Source organism: Osmerus eperlanus, chromosome 12, assembly GCF_963692335.1.
Source record: "Osmerus eperlanus chromosome 12, fOsmEpe2.1, whole genome shotgun sequence".
Lineage (NCBI taxonomy): Eukaryota > Metazoa > Chordata > Actinopteri > Osmeriformes > Osmeridae > Osmerus > Osmerus eperlanus.
This window is the reverse complement of record NC_085029.1, coordinates 10,277,546-10,295,095: the sequence shown is the minus strand read 5'-3', so window position 1 is coordinate 10,295,095 and position 17,550 is coordinate 10,277,546. Positions and strand designations below refer to the sequence as shown.

The following is a 17,550-nucleotide window of genomic DNA, read 5'->3' as shown; positions in this document are numbered from 1 at the left end:
TTGTTAAACAGGGCGTGGATTGATTAACACCAAGAAGGAAAGGGCGTGTCTGCCGTTGATGGTGTGCTGCGTGCGAGCGCGCAGGAGGGACAGGAGTCACAGGCAAGAAGACGCACGAGAGAAGAAAAAAAAATCCCAACTGTTTCTTGGAGCGACTCACTTTGAGAAAAGTTAATGAAGAGATGTACAGGTTGACCAGTCACCAAAGCGTTAAGGAGCATGCAATCATTGAAGAAGAAAAACTCTGATGACCTTGAAAAAAGATACTGTGACATATTGCGTGACATGACGTTTAAAATGAGAATCCACTTTTAGAGTCACTGGGCTATAATCATTAGATAAGGCATGTTTCCTGCGCTTTGCTTTGTGGTCCAGTACAGCGACTCATGGGATGTAGCAAATGGAGAACTGGGTTCAACTTTGGACACCTGAAGGCGCAGTCGAAGCTCTCCGTCTCCTTTACCATGATCATCATCTTTTCCTACCTATTCTACTCCCTCACCGGATACTGCGACTCCTTACCTCGACCTGTATACGAACAACAATCAAATTTCCTGAATAAACTGCTTTTAAATAATGAACTGAAGTCTTCACCGCAGCGACAACTTGACGCACAGAACACTTCTCCAGGGTCGGTTGTTAGAGAATTTGATTTCGACAGTGTTGACTCTCTCTTCCCAACAGCTGACAACGAACTGCTACCGGTACAGGGCGACAACAACATATCCATCTCCAATAATTTTGGCAGTAAAAAGTTCCCACAAGCCATCATCATCGGCGTAAAGAAAGGAGGCACGCGGGCGCTGCTGGAGTTTCTGCGCATTCACCCTGATGTGAGAGCAGTCGGAGCGGAGCCCCACTTCTTCGACCGCTTCTATGATAAAGGACCGGAATGGTACAGGTGCGTATCTTATTATTATTTGTGTATCCCGGCCGGTTGAGTGAGAACCTTTCTATGTACACCTGGTGACTGAACGTCTTCACGTCTTTGTTGTAAACTTTGGACAAGTAATAGAGGCCAATATGTGCATGACTTGAGAGATCTCAAAACCAAAGTGTACAATAGCTTATTGCGCACTGTGTGTAGCCTATAGCCTACATAAGTCTTATTCAGTTAATAATATCCCCTCCCATCCACCCATATTCTCCTAATTATACTCCTCTCCTACTCCATCCCTCCGTTCTCTACCCCGTGTCAGTGTGAACTACCTTCATTAGAACTTGTCAGCGCCCTTTGAATAAAGATCTGAGAGCCTCTCCGTGTAGCAAGTATTCATCTGCTGCCAATACCGGCCTGTTTATTGACCTGGCGAGCTGTATCTCGAGGTGTGTGTGTGCCTCCCGGGGGACTGCTCCAAGTGTGTGTGTATGTATAAATATCTATATTTGTGTGTGTTTGTATGTATGTGACATCAGTTGAGCTGGTTGTCCTTACATGGATATGTGTGACAGAAAGGAGAGGGAGGGCAGCACTAGCACCAGTCAATGAATATTAACACATGTAGCTCTGGTGGAGTGCTGTCACGTTAGCTAAACTTGCTTGTAGCTTCTCTCTGTGTCAATGTATGTATACTATAGGTATTTGACCGACTATGTGGTCTCCATCTCTGTCTCTATAGTTTCTATCCATCCTCTGTGTCTAAGTTTCTCTCATACTATTTCTCTCTCCATCCTTTTACTCATTTTCTATCTCTCTCTTCCTCTTTCTCCCCACTTCAGTCCCTCTCACTCTCCACGCCTTCTCTCATAATGGTTCTGTCCGGTGTGTCTTGATGACAGGTGGTGTCAGCACTGTGTGGATTGGTCTGGTGTTATGACAGGTCAGGCATTATGTTGGACATAGGGACAAAGAGAGGGAGAGGGTGAGAAAGATTAGGACCCCTCACAGCTAAACAGAACAGAGTAGGCCCTACTGGCCAAAGGAGATTGACTGCAAGGGAGTGATATTAGGCAACTGATGCTGATATATTTTCCCACTCTCCACACTCCATTCTCCATTTTCTTCTCCTCTTCTTTCCTTTCCTCTTCTCTGTCTCCAGGGCATTTGATTTCAAAGCGTTTTCAGTTTGAAGCGAGTGCTGTCCACTGTCTTCAACTGGTAACCAAATAAAACACATGTACATGTTTAAAGGAAGCATTTGGCAAATTGTTCATGCAGAAAAGCTTAAATGTGGAAAGGCCTTGGCTCTGTGAAGGACTGGAAATGGTTCTGTGGCTTTGTGGGAAGGAATATATTTTATAGGATCTGGTGTGAGTGAGAGAAAGAGAAGGAGAATGTTTCTAAATGTGTACTCTGTTCTAGTAATCATTTTAAATTCTATTTCAATATGCAACTTTGTGATAATATCTGTTCGTATGTCTGTTGTACAAGAAGTCTGTGCGTATCTATGTTGTTTAGTATGCGTGTGTGTACGTCTAGTCTACAGTGTGTCTACAGTCTACAATATGCATGTCTGTTCATTTTAACTGATGAGACCACCCCAGATATCCCCTCTCTCTCTCCCTCTCACACCTCCACTGTCCTCAGCCTGTCTCCTCAGCTGTGGGCTGTGAAACCACTCCTTTTTCACGACCCCATAAACATCGGACATATATAAATGTAATTTCCCCTATCGATCAGCTAAAATGGGAGCTCTGTATTGATCTTCTTCTCCCTGCCTTTATCAGAACTGCACAGCACAGATGTATTAACTCCTGAATATTCAATCTTGTTGACAAGGTGCAGTTACCATTGGCATTTATAGCACCTTTCTCTGCCTCAATAATGGATTTATCACCTTGGTAGGTGTTTTAGTCTGCATTAAATAGACCATGGGCCTTCAGGAGTGAATTCTGTTGCATAATTCCGCATTGTGTTCAGCAATGTGTCTCAACACAGGCTGGAATGCCCAGCTCCTATTACCTGTTTGGCTTTTCACCCCATCACAAGGGATTGCACTGTGGAATTCTGGGTACATAACATGACATATTATTTAGATTATGTCACTTTTTGAATTTGAGAATTTGAAAGACTTATTTGGCCCAACTGGAAGTGTTTTGGTGAAGCTTATTGTGGTGGAATTTGAACAGTATGGAGATGGTTGTTGTAATAAACCAGTGTGTAAAATGTGACTGAACAGAAAAGGCTTTGTATGACGGCCAGTGTGAGGTCAGCAATGCTTTAATGGACAGTGAAAGTCAATTTCACTCATGTTGCTTAGTAACAGTATTTTCTGGAAAATAACTGCTTTAACTTAATACTTTCAAGGTGCAGGGATACACCTTCAAAATATATATATATATAAACGGATCATTAGAATTTGCATAAAATTAAGTCAATTATATCAAACAGACATTTGATGCAAAGTAAAGTACTTTCTACCCACTTCAGTCACTTCAAACCAGATAAAGGTAGTCTGCATTATCAAACAAACAAAATAATAATAAATTGATCAGAGGTTAGTAATGATTTTCTGACTGGCTGAGTGAGTGTGGTGTGATTCAGCTATCACATCATAGGACGACCTTTCATTGCTGCATGACAAGCCATGTCCAATCAGATGATAGCTAGTGAAATAAGAAGACGTGAAGTCATTAGATACAAACTGATGACAGAAGAGTGTTTCGTGCAGAGCAGCTGCAGTACATATTCAATGACATATGAACCATGTTAGCACCTCCCTTTTCCTCTTTTCATTCTCCTCCTTTGTTTCTTCGCCTTCTCTATTTTTTTCTTTCTTCATTCTCTCTTTTTTCCTCGTACACCCTTCTCAGTTCCATTATGTGGAAGGAAAGATGGAACGTCAGGCCCAGTCTCTACCTCTGAACATTCTCTTTCTCTGGGCCCTTCATTCCCTCAGAACAGGTTTTCGGGGTGCCTGAACACGAGTGATGAGTGTGAAATGATTGGATTATAATTTGCCAACGTCTGTCTGGTTAGTGGTGCCCTACAGCCACTAAACTGTCTTCCTCATGACTCTGTCTGGACAGCCTTGTAATCATTGACAGCACTGCGTGTGTGTGTATGTGGGTGTGCTAGATGGGGTGGGGGGTGGAAGTCGGGTGGGTAAGTGGGTGGAAGGGGGGAGGGGGGTAAGTGGGTGGGTGGGATTATGTGTGTGACCGTGTGTGTGTGTGTGTGTGTGTGTGTGTGTGCTGTCTCAGCTGTGGATCTCTGCCTGATGCTCCCGTTTAATGTCTGACGGCCTGACTGGGAGAGGGTGAAAGAGTGAGGGGTCTGACTGGGAGAGGGTGAAAGAGTGAGGGGTCTCACTGGGAGAGGGTGAAAGAGTGAGGGGTCTCACTGGGAGAGGGTGAAAGAGTGAGGGGTCTCACTGGGAGAGGGTGAAAGAGTGAGGGGTCTCACTGGGAGAGGTTGTGGAGGGGTTAGGTAGGAAGGGTGAGGGAGAGAGGGAGCGTGAGAACATCAGTTGCTTACTTAGAGAGTCAGCGAGGAACACACCTTTCTTTGTTTGGAACGTTTCTTGACAGAAATGCTTGCAGTAAACTTAACCAACTTGAAAGAGTTGTTTAGGTCTTGCCTCGATAGCATACGGGTCATTCAGTGATTATGTCATTTGCAAGGAAATTAGATTAATTTAGCCATAATGAGTGGTCTGGCAAAGCTTTGCTGCTAATAAAAAAAAGGCGTGCGGCTCTCTCTCTCTCTCTCTCTCTCTCTCTCTCTTCTCTCTCTTTTTATTTCTCTCTCTCTCCCTCTTTCTCTTTCTCTTTCCCTGTAGCAGTCTTTACCATCATTAACAGTATACATTAAATAAGTCAATGGAGACAGCAAAACCACAACAGCGATCAGGAAGTGGTTTCACACCTCAGTCCAATAACAAGCCTTCTCATTGGTCTAGAACTGGGATGTTGCCAGATGGCTAACGTTTGGGACCCATTCTGAGTCCATTAGAATTCTCTGAAGTGGTGTTCTGTTCATTTCGGAGAGTTGTTTAATGAATGGAAATGTGTTGTGGAAGTGACAGACTGACATGGTGAGAGGGAATAACCAGTAACCCGTACAGTAATTGTTAACTGCAGTTCAAAGGGAATGGGACCACTTTTACATAGAAATAAACTTTAGCCCAGCTCTCAAAAACCTTTTCTGTAAAATATTAATTTAGAAAAGAAGATTATTGTACAAGACGAAAGCCCAGAGATGAAATCAAACGGGAAGTTTTCATTGCTTTTTCAGAGTTTGAATGTGGCTTGATCTAACTCTTGATGAGAGTTCAAAGAGCTTGATTAGGAGGAGGCAAACTGAGGGTCAGCGATGACATCACTGAAATCCATCTGAGAGAGGAAGGAAGTGACCCTCAGTAATCTGTCCATCCCTCCATCTCTCCCTCCATCCGTCCCTGCTTCCTGTGTCAGTGTATCAGTTCATCGGTGGGTGGGACCGCACCCCCAGTAACCAGCCTATTAAGACACAAATGTTCCAGTGTAAGCCTGACAGAAACTGACAAGCTGATTTTCCCATTTGATAAGAGGAGGAGAAGGAGAAGGCGGGGAATTCGGAGGAGGAGGAGGGGAATTAGGAGGAGGAGGAGGGGAATTAGGAGGAGGAGGAGGGGAATTATGAGGAGGAGGAGGAGGAGAATTAGGAGGAGGAGGAGGAGGAGGGGAATTATGAGGAGGAGGAGGAGGAGGGGAATTAGGAGGAGGAGGAGGGGAATTAGGAGGAGGAGGGGGGGAGTTAGGAGGAGGAGGGGAATTAGGAGGATGAGGAGGGGAATTAGGAGGAGGAGGAGGAGGAGAAGGAGTGAGCCATTACAGCAACACACACACGCGTCTTTCTTTACCACATCTTGCATAACTCTAACTTTTTTTTTCCTATCTTTCACACATACTGTCCATCTCTTCTCCTTTCTGTCTCTTTCTACACATATTCTTCAGTGATGGAATGTCAAGATTCATCCTGCTGTAGACAGGCCCAGGGTTGTTCTCAAACACCACCCCTCAACTCCACCCCCACCACACACACACACACACACACACACTGTCATTATACCTCCTGGTTAGGCACTGTCTCTCAGAGGAAACTGTGAGACCACTGCTCAGCCACTCAGAGACAGCTCTATTCAGGATTAGCTGTTAGCTTCACTTTTTCCCTCTAGTAGACAGATTCCTGGGGCCTTTCCTACTGACCCACCTCCCTGGTGTAAACCTCTCCTCTGAACACAACCCACAGCCCGCCGATGGAGGCGTGAGACAGCGGGGTGTGTCCTTCAGACAGGGTGGGTTTATGATTACACCCATACCGTACCCACATGTACACCTACACACAGCTGGCAGCTCGCATCCTGCACACGCACACACACACAAACCCAGCAGCCCTCGGCTCCTCTTCCACTCTGCTCTTGTCCCATCTACAGGTGGATATGGTCCTGTGCAATTGACAGAATATATATTTTTTGCATATGTCGAGTTAGAATATGAAAATGAGAAAAAAAAGACAAAAAGTGAGCGAAAGAGAAGAAACTGTGAGGTAGTGATAGAAATAGACGGAGAGGGAGAAAGAGAGAAAGGAAGGAGCGAAAAGGAGTGAAACCCTATGTGAAAGACATCTTGCATTACAAGACCCCTGTGGTCATGGTGGTCTCACCCAGGGAATCATAGCCATCTGTCTCTGACCTTCAGGGTGGAGGAGTCCATATCCTCTCACTGAGGGGTCTGGTCCGGCGCCCAGTCAACACAGAACACAGACCTGGGCCAAAGCACCGGAGCCACACACACAGAACACACAGAACATATCGGAACCAGGGGAACACTTCCTAAGCCTGAAGACACACACAGACACATACACACAGACACATGGACACACACAGACACACACACCGACACTTGCACATGCACACTCACAGACACACACACACACGCGCACAAACACATCCTGTGTTATTGCTGCCAGATGTGGCAGCGTCCTGCAGTGTAGAAGTTGGTGAGACGGTTTGAGCAATTTGAGTGTGTGTGTTCCACTGAATATATATAAAAAATAAAAAAAAAGCCAATCTGCCGTGTTTATACAAGTGGTCACACTGTATATAAAACAGTAGGGAGATAGGTGGACAAACAGAGGGAAAAACAAAACATCATTCTTTGCTATGTGTGCGTTTCTGGGTGTGTTTGTGTGTGAGAGATATTCAGAGAGAGAGAGACAGAGAGAGAGAGATACAGAGAGAGACAGAGAGAGAGAGGGACAGAGAGAACACTGGGAGAACAAACAATGTTAAAAGCTCTGTTTGGATCTCAGTGTGTGTGTGCTCAGGCAATTAACGCCACAGTGGATCACTGATAACTACCTCCATGTTTACAGTGCCTACAGGTCCCTCTTTTATACAGCACACACACACACATGCCATCAACTGACGCTTTTCTTTTTCCAAGTGAGCTCCTTCAATTAGAGCAAAGATGGAAAATTCCGAGCAAATATTTGTTTTTATCTCTCCAACAGTAACTTTGTGATCCTTTCACCTGGATCATGGCCACCGCCGGTACACTCAGTACACAGCTTGGTACTTCTAAAACACACCAGCAGCTGTTCAACTGCGGCTCTTAGCAGCGCCCAGGCCACCCACTCTGTCAGCCAGCTAGCTGTGCTGATAGCAACATGTCTGCTGGAGAGATCAACACATCTGTGGACTCGCTGACCTGTGTTCCAGCTCTAGCCACTCTAGAGGCCAGGCGCTACGCTAAAGGTGTGATCAAAACAAACAGCGGGTTTTGAGGCCGTGGCCGGCGGCGCTAACTTTGGCTAGCCCCTCCTGTGGAAAGAACACTGACAACGGTAGCGGCTAATGCTAATCTGATCTAGAACAAAATGTCAATCTTTAGCTGGAACCGGGTCTTTCATCTTGTGTGTGAGAAAGAGGGAGTGATAAGGTTCTGGTGCTCTTGACCAGATAATGAGGGGCTCTAATGCCTTGCCCCTCTCTCTCTGTCTCTCTCTCCCTCTCTCTCCCTCTCTCTCCCTCTAAGACCACCCGTCACCACCACTACCACCACCACCAGCAGTGTGTGGCCTGCCTGCTGGGTTGGTGTTCTAGCCAGAGAGTTCCTTGATTACAGGCCAGTGTTCCAGAGTGTTTCACAATGTAAACATGATGTCAGTGTAACTCCTGCCTCCACAGCATGGCTCCCATTAGACTGATTGGCCAGAATTAAACAGAGTCCGTCTGTGTGTGTGTGTGTTTGCGTGTAAACAACTTCAGGAGATTCATTTTGGCATAATATTATTACATATTGATAGTTACTATGTAACTCTCAACCAAAACATTAATCCCACTATTTTTTTTAGTTTGTTTTTCTACTGCCCTGTAACAGTGACACATGGTATTCTCTGCTGTTGCTACATCTGTCGTGTTGCTACTGGAGGACCAGGTTAGGACCGGGGAGAGGAGAGAGAAACAAAGGGTTGGGCGCCACACAGCTCCCTGCAGGATACAGACCAACCACACAGCCAAACAGACCTCAATAACACAGCCACCAGAGAGGACTATGGGAAATGTAACCGCGGCATCTTGAAAGAGTCCGAACATTCCACTTTTGATTTCTAAAACACAAATCCAACCAGGATGTTTTAATTCAATAGGATCAAAATAAAAAAAAGGGGAAAACATTTTCTATTGAAAAAGAATTAGGCAATGGACAGATGATAGAGAGAACGGATGGGGCTGTCGAGGTTCTACAGAGATCAAGTGTTCTAGAACATAACTGCTAGGATTCTGGTTAAGAATAAGAATTCTATACAGCTGCTGTACTTTCCTCCTAACTTCCCAAACTTCTGTTCAAGCCATATGCTGTGCATGAAGTAGAGAGGAAATTACTATTCTGTGGTCATTACAGTCTGCTTTTCTGTGGGTTTTCTGGAGCTGTGTCTAAAAGACTTTCAGCTCAGTGTGCGTGGTTGTGTGTGTGTGTGTGTGTGTGTGTGTGTGCCTTTGATTCCTAATCTTCTGATCAGAGTCTGATGTTGTACAGTAGTTGTGTATATGTAGATGTGTGTGTGTATTGGTGTGATTACAGTACTGTGGCCTCTAATCAGCAGTGTGAGCAGCTGCTGGGAGGCTATGGGTATCTGTGGGTCGGATCTCTCAGCTCTCCGATGCTGAAGGAATGTTCATACATCGGAACATGACTTTCCTAATATGGAACACATGGCTTCTGTTGTCTCCATGTAAATTCACAGCACTGGTTGAACGGTCTTATGTTTGCTCTTTCCGCAACTTAGCAAACGGTGAATTGTTAGCATCGCTTGGTATGCGTGCCTCGAATTATGACTCGTTTTCTTTTTTCCCCTCTCTCCTCCCCTTCCTCCCTCCTCTTACTCCTCTCCAGGAGCCTGATGCCTCGCACGCTGGAGGGCCAGATCACCATGGAGAAGACGCCCAGCTACTTCGTCACCAGGGAAACCCCTCGCCGCCTCTTCTCCATGAGCCGCCACACCAAGCTGATCGTGGTGGTACGTGACCCCGTGACCCGCGCCGTGTCCGACTACACCCAGACGCTGTCCAAATGTCCCGGCCTGCCCTCCTTCCAGAGCCTGGTCTTCAGGAACTCCTCCGGGGGGGTCATCGACACCTCCTGGAGCGCCGTGCGCATCGGCATCTACGCCAAACACCTGGAGGCCTGGCTGCACTACTTCCCCCTCTCCAGCTTCCTGTTCGTGAGCGGCGAGCGGCTGGTCAGCGACCCCGCCGGCGAGATGGGCCGCGTCCAGGACTTCCTGGGTCTGAAGCGGGTGGTGACGGACAAGCACTTCTACTTCAACCAGACCAAGGGCTTCCCCTGCCTGAAGAAACCCGAGGGCAGCAGCAGGCCCCGCTGTCTGGGGAAGTCCAAAGGCAGGCCACACCCTCAGATCTCCCCCGAGGTTCTCCTCAAGCTCAGGGAGTTTTACAGGCCCTTCAACCTCAAGTTCTACCAGATGACGGGGCAGGACTACGGCTGGGACTGAGAGAGAGACGGTCACCCTGATGGCACACTGAGACAGGGGTTAGGGTTAGGATGGTCCTTTACCTAAGCTGTCAAAGGCCTTGGTGTGCTTGCTGACTGACTGGGCTGAGAGAGAGATGTTCGTGTTCTCTGTTCTCCCTCCTTGGACTGAGTCATACTTTAAAATGATGCAGGCGAAGGTCCTGGCATGGGCTTTCCAGAGGTCGAATCACCAGCTGTTACCCTGCATACAAGATGTTTTTGTTTGTTTGTCCAAGATGGCAGTGATAGATATAAAGAGAAACCCTGAGAATATTTACGCACAATGAAATCAGCAGGATCCATTTTCACCTTGTTGTCTCTCTGATCTGTTTTTCTGAAATATATTCCCTTCATTCAGTTCATTCATGTTCATTCATGTCATTCTTTTTAGACGGTTAGTGATGTGTAGAAGCACCAGCACTGATGCTGTGCAGGGATGTATGGTGAACCCATATACATGCAACTATACCCAAACTGTAACCATGGTTGTGCTCTAAATGTGCAATTATTTATGTTACCAGCATCCTGCTAATAGGAATTGTTAATATTACTGATATGTGTCATTAATACCTGTGACATTTGTTTCCACACTTCCCGTATAAGCTGTCCTTACTGATTACAAATTTAGAAAGTTTATTTATAAGACAACAAAAATGTTTACTGTTTTATCGTCTACTTTTGTATTTGGAAGGTGAAATACTGACTAAAACCATTTTTATTCAAAAAATCCTGTTGTCTGTGTATCACTAGAAACACTCATATGTATGAAATGAATGGTTAAACACAGCTCAGCCAGTGTGTGTGTGTGTGTGTGTGTGTGTGTGTGTGTGTGTGTGTGTGTGGGGGGGGGGGGGGGGGGGGGGGGAGGATCATTGAGCCACAGCCTCTAGAGCTAAATGTGAAGTTACCGCTGAGAGGAAGCTTTCTGATGTGTAAGCGATCAATCCACATAGGTCACTAGAGAACCCTGGGATGGGGTATCGTTGACCCTTGACTCCTGCTGCTGACCTGCAGGCCTCTGTGGTATAAACTGCTGACCGCCTGGACTGGCCAGCTAACAGTGGATTGGCTGCAAAGACTGTCAGTCACCCTTCCCACCTCTATAGGATCCATTAATATTGCAGTTTCCACCTCTGGGAACTGCTCTTCAGGGAGCGGGTTAATCAATACCTGCCTGGTTAGTTTATAGGCGGAGGGATATTTGCTTCCGTGCGCCATGTCCCGTGGCATGGTGATTTAGCTCCAGGTCGCACCGAGGTCGCAATCACACATTTGTAAAAAAAAAAAAAAAAAAAAAAGATTTAACAGGTGATTTATAGCTCATACATGTTGAATCGATGGCAGTACTCTATGGAGAAGTGCATGAGAAGGGTGTGTAAAATTGGTGTTAGTGCGGGGTTAGCAACAAAATACAATAAGCTACAATCTCTCTGTGCTAGGTTATTTCCTCTGGGTAGTATTATTCATGTTTTATTCATGACTATAAATAAACAACACTAATACTTCAGACTTTCATTTCACAAGGCAAATGAAAAACTTGTTTATGTAGGCCTGACTAATCAAAACAAGGAAGAAATGATAGTGGTTATTTCAGATTACATTAAAGATCAGTGATGCCTTCTTGGTTTTCTTTGTGACCCTGCTACTCTTGTCTGACTGGATCCTGCCATGTAAACATGGGCTGAGTCCTCTCTACTTTCAATTAAGCTGCTATGGTCTCCTCTGCACTCTTCACACTTGTCCTCCTGAAGCGACTTGGCCAGCTGCCCTCGGGCCGGGCCAGGGTAGAGGCCTCTCAGTGGGGGTCTCTGTGACCCGGATGACCCCTGGAGGTCAGAGAGAGAGGGAAAGAAAGACATAGACCGAAAGAGAGATAGAGAGAGAGAGAGAAAATGCCACCTTTGGGTCACCAGGCAACCCCTGACCCTGACTCTCCCTTGGCTATTCTCAGAGAGAAGGAAGGGGAGCAGGAACAGGGAGAGTGACTGATCCGTTATGGGTACTAATGGACTAATTTAGCCTGATGGATAATGTCAGAGGACTGTAATTATGAATAGACAAATGGGACGAGGTTTGACCATTACGTTGGAGGGTATTATCTTCAGGCACCCTCATGACTGTTGATCATTAATGTTGACCTTTAATGGTTACTTAGTGGTATTCTAATGATTAGTTCAAATGTTTAAGAGGATTTTTATTGCACTGAAACCTAGTGTAAAAAACGTATCAGTATGTATGTAATGTAATGGTAGTCATGTGACCAGGTACCAACTGTTGCCCTTTGACCTCCTAGTCAGGAAAGGTCAGAACCAGAGAAAGTTTCCTGTCAGAGGGACACACTTATGTTCTTCTTGCACTATAATGGAAATGTTACACTTCCTGTCTCTATCGTAAATACATTCTATAAATTGATATCTCAATTTTTTTTAACAGTATACTTTTCTATACGTGGACCATGTGACCTTGTTCTACCTTTCCCTGGACAGCATGCGAGGTATTGTGCAACAGTAAAGCTGAGAAACAAAACTAAGAGGTCTTTGAATGAAGAGAGTTGACAGTACAATCTTATACAAAATTGGGATAAAGGACATCGGTTAACCCACAACAGTCTTGTGTCTTTCATAAGCCAACAGTCATTTCGAGTTACATACAAGTACACAGAAAAAAATGGCAACGCTTCTGGCAAAGGCTCTGTGGAAGAGCATGCCTTCAGAGCACATGCCAAACACATCTCGATCCCCCGCTAGTTTTAATATGAGGCTTTGCTCTTTTCAGATAGGAGCCAGTCTTTAATTACAGTACAGAACATTTGGTCTGGCTGAAGGAAGGAAGCAAGGAAAGAAGAAGGGAGGAACGTTTTTCTCTCCTCCTCCAACTAGACGACTGACAGGCTAACATTTAGCACCCATGTGCCTTTATAATTAGCTGATCAAAAGCCCTAAGTCAACATGTGCTGTAATTATAAATCAGACTGACAGGCTCCTTCTGTCCTTGCTGTGTTTACATTGTTGTTGTGTCGTCCTCCAGACCCCTCGCATTGATTAGGCCGTTTACTCAGCCTGGTCTACCCTCCATCTCTTCCCTCCATCCTCTCCTCCCTCCATCTCTCCACTCTCCCCTCTCCTCCCATCCTTGATCCTTTTCCTTGAGCCAGCCCACTTCAAACACAGGGAGAGGAGTTACATGGGAATAACCACCACAAGGATCAACAGAGTCAAGAGGAGGATGTGGTTTAGTAATGATGATAGAGGGATGATTCGTCAAACAACTGCGATAGGAGAGAAGAAAAGACAGAGTGGGTGAAGAGAGAGAGAGGAAGGGGGAGAGGGGGAAGAGAGGAAGATGAAGGAAGGTTCAGAGAAAGAGGATAGAGGAGAAGAAGAGAAAAATAGTAATATGCCAAAAGACAGCTTGGCCTAATGAAACCTTATTAACAGTTCATGAGCCTGACCCCTGAGTGGATATCTATGGATGACCTCTGACCTTAGGGGAGCTTTTTGAGTGCTTCTGCATGTTAAGGACCTCTGCTCTCACCGTGGAACAGTAGCCACATTTAAGGACATAGGGATTATGGGCTGACAGAACTAGAAAGGGAGGGACAGAGGGTGTGTGTGTGTATGTATTTGTGTGGGTGTGTGTGTTTGTGTGTGTGTGTGTGTGTGTGTGTGTGTATGTTTGGGCAACCAAGTGAGACTTAAAGGACAATACCTGTTCCGGAGTCCTATATTCTACCCAATGGTTGAGTGACTTCACTTCCCCATGGTTCTCATTACCCTGTGTACGTGTGTGTGTGTGTGTGTGTGTGTGTGTGGGTGTGTGTGTGTGTGTGTGTGTGTGTGTGTGTGAGTGTGTGTGTGTGAGTGTATCTTTGTGTATATGTCACATCTGATATTATACTGCTGTTTCTGCAAGGTCCGCTCACCACCTGTACTCTATACTCTCCAGCCCCCTTCTGTCCCCAGAGAGAGAACACACACACACTCAAGCTCTCACAGACCCCCACCTCCAACACCAAAAGGTAGATTAGAACCCAGTCCACACAGAGCAGATGTCCAGGGTGTCTCAGTGGGTGGGGGTGGGGGGGGGTGGGGATGGGGATGGGCGGGGGGGGGGTGGTGGGGGGGTGGGATCTCTCTCTGTGGACTGCAGTCCTATAAATTACACTGAAGAAATGCCTTGCTCTGCCCTTCTACAGTATATTCCACTATAACAAACTACCCAAGGACGACAATAGTTCTTGACATAAAGCAATCACTGATTTGAATGGATTATAGAGAAATGCTTATTTTATTGCAGTCATGAACAATTTGACCACAGTTCCTGTGTTTCCATTGGCCAATCCTAGTGTTCATAGTTCCTGGTTTGTTGGAGAGTGAAGCTGAGGTTAGCCTAAGGGTCAGCTCTACTCCAAGATGATCTCCACCGATTAGTGCCTAACGCTCTGAGACAATGTCCAACTTCCTGTGGCCTGGTGGGAGAGCCTCATTTGATCTATTCCCACATGTGGGAAGAGCCAGCCGTGGCATTACATCCAGCCCGCAGGGCCGACAACCGACCTCCCTCAGCCTCTCTCCTCCCTGTCAGGGTGCTTTACCGAGAGGCAGCAGGAGGGCCGAGATTAATGTCAGTATTCAATAAGAACCGTGTCACACAACAGTATCTCTCAGGCCCTAGGATTTGCTGCCTGCCAGAGTGCAGGGACTGTGTGTGTGTGTGTGCGTACATGTGTGTCCAGGTCATCATCTCTGAAGAGAAGGATGCAGGCCTGAGAAAAGAAGACATGATGGATTAGATGCTCTACTCTGCTCTCTCCCTCTTCCTCGTTCCTCCTCTCTCTCCCACTCTCTCTCGTTCTCAGAAGTTTGTGATTTCAAGAAAAGGACAAGACAACCAGCGTTAGCTAAACAACAACACGATTCATCATCTCCTGTCTATTCCTCAAACTGTGTTTTCTTCCAACCGTGATCATATTTTGGGGATGAAGTCACTGTGGGGCAGATGCTCAGTTTTACAGGCGATACATCAGCTTGACATTACGGTCTGGACAGACTAGAAACCAACCGCAAACTGACGAAAGAAAAACACATTATATATAAAAAAATGACTAAATGTAATATATGTATGCTATTTATCCTAAGGACCATAACTGCCACTCAGCTGGCACCAAAAGATTTTTGGACATCCACATTCTTTAAATGCTGACTCCAAACAATATCTGGTGGTATCTATGGCGACCGTGTACTGAATGTCATTCACTTCGGTCAATATTGCACTCTAACCGTCCAGGCCTCCCCCTTAGACACACACACACGTACGCATTCAGAAACAATTCACACATATTGAAGGGGGAGGGTAGCTAGGATGGGTATTATGGTGTCCGGGTGCCTCTGCTTCCCTGCCACACACGCTCACTGGTAATAGAACATGTCGTAATCCACACATGAACAGGCCCACTGATCAATAAACAGATAAAAGATCAGGTAATATGGTATTGATGGACTGGCCTTGAGAAGAGTAGATCCAGTGTAGGAGTGTGTGTGGGCGTGTGTGTGTGGTAATGCACCACAGCTTGTTTCTAAGTTAATGTGTCTTTTTTACAATGTAAATGCATCTTCACTGGAGATGACATGCCAATGCATTTAGAGCAGCTGCGTGTCCAGTCACAGAGAGCAGGGCAGATCAGCTGCTGAACTGGTTATGGCAGCCCAATGGAAATCAATGAGACAAAGAGCCGGTAGTTAATAAGAACGCAGCCTGTCCAGTCTGATGAAGCCTTGATAAGAAACTAGATGCACAAAAGACTCAAGTCAGCCCTGGGCTCAAATGGACCCCTGGGCTAAAATGGAAAAAGAGACCCAATATAAAACCCTCACACACATACAAGTGATAGCATATAGATTACTTGACCATTCATATCTCCACTCACATGAACTGTTAGTATGTTGGTAGAGGTGCCTTATTAAGACCATATATGGGACCAAGTGTAATTCGGTCTGGAAGGAAGTGGGTAGCTGGTCTTCAGAAACACCCCGTTTCCCCCCATCACCACCACCACCACCACTGTGGGGCTGACGACCCTGTCACCCCCACCCTGCTGTACCGTGGGGCTGACAACCCTGTCACCCCCACCCTGCTGTACTGTGGGGCTGACAACCCTGTCACCCCCACCCTGCTGTACCGTGGGGCTGACGACCCTGTCACCCCCACCCTGCTGTACCGTGGGGCTGACGACCCTGTCACCCCCACCCTGCTGTACCGTGGGGCTGACGACCCTGTCACCCCCACCCTGCTGTACTGTGGGGCTGACGACCCTGTCACCCCCACCCTGCTGTACCGTGGGGCTGACGACCCTGTCACCCCCACCCTGCTGTACTGTGGGGCTGACGACCCTGTCACCCCCACCCTGCTGTACCGTGGGGCTGACAACCCTGTCACGATCCTGTCACCCCCACCCTGCTGTACCGTGGGGCTGACGACCCTGTCACCCCCACCCTGCTGTACCGTGGGGCTGACGACCCTGTCACCCCCACCCTGCTGTACCGTGGGGCTGACGACCCTGTCACCCCCACCCTGCTGTACCGTGGGGCTGACAACCCTGTCACGATCCTGTCACCCCCACCCTGCTGTACCGTGGGGCTGACGGACCCTGTCACCCCCACCCTGCTGTACCGTGGGGCTGACGACCCTGTCACGATCCTGTCACCCCCACCCTGCTGTACCGTGGGGCTGACGACCCTGTCACCCCCACCCTGCTGTACCGTGGGGCTGACGACCCTGTCACCCCCACCCTGCTGTACTGTGGGGCTGACGACCCTGTCACCCCCACCCTGCTGTACTGTGGGGCTGACAACCCTGTCACCCCCACCCTGCTGTACCGTGGGGCTGACGACCCTGTCACCCCCACCCTGCTGTACCGTGGGGCTGACGACCCTGTCACCCCCACCCTGCTGTACTGTGGGGCTGACGACCCTGTCACCCCCACCCTGCTGTACCGTGGGGCTGACAACCCTGTCACCCCCACCCTGCTGTACCGTGGGGCTGACGACCCTGTCACCCCCACCCTGCTGTACCGTGGGGCTGACGACCCTGTCACCCCCACCCTGCTGTACCGTGGGGCTGACGACCCTGTCACCCCCACCCTGCTGTACCGTGGGGCTGACGACCCTGTCACCCCCACCCTGCTGTACCGTGGGGCTGACGACCCTGTCACCCCCACCCTGCTGTACTGTGGGGCTGACGACCCTGTCACGATCCTGTCACCCCCACCCTGCTGTACCGTGGGGCTGACGACCCTGTCACCCCCACCCTGCTGTACTGTGGGGCTGACGACCCTGTCACGATCCTGTCACCCCCACCCTGCTGTACCGTGGGGCTGACGACCCTGTCACCCCCACCCTGCTGTACTGTGGGGCTGACGACCCTGTCACCCCCACCCTGCTGTACCGTGGGGCTGACGACCCTGTCACCCCCACCCTGCTGTACTGTGGGGCTGACGACCCTGTCACCCCCACCCTGCTGTACCGTGGGGCTGACGACCCTGTCACCCCCACCCTGCTGTACTGTGGGGCTGACGACCCTGTCACCCCCACCCTG

The 17,550-nt window shown here is 47.7% G+C and overlaps 1 protein-coding gene across 2 annotated transcripts; it reads left to right on the top strand.

Annotated features, from left to right (window-relative positions):
* The first annotated feature begins 67 nt into the window (after positions 1 to 67).
* On the top strand, positions 68 to 10,669 carry si:dkey-121b10.7 (heparan sulfate glucosamine 3-O-sulfotransferase 6). 2 transcript variants are annotated; one of them, XM_062475325.1, is made up of 2 exons: positions 68 to 895; positions 9,319 to 10,669. In XM_062475325.1, exons 1-2 carry the CDS (start codon positions 387 to 389, stop codon positions 9,935 to 9,937), a joined length of 1,128 nt encoding a protein of 375 aa, XP_062331309.1. In that variant the 5' UTR covers positions 68 to 386; the 3' UTR covers positions 9,938 to 10,669. The 2 variants fall into 2 exon arrangements, with proteins under 2 accessions (XP_062331309.1, XP_062331308.1); XM_062475324.1 differs by having other exon boundaries at positions 69 to 901.
* Positions 10,670 to 17,550: the final 6,881 nt, after the last annotated feature.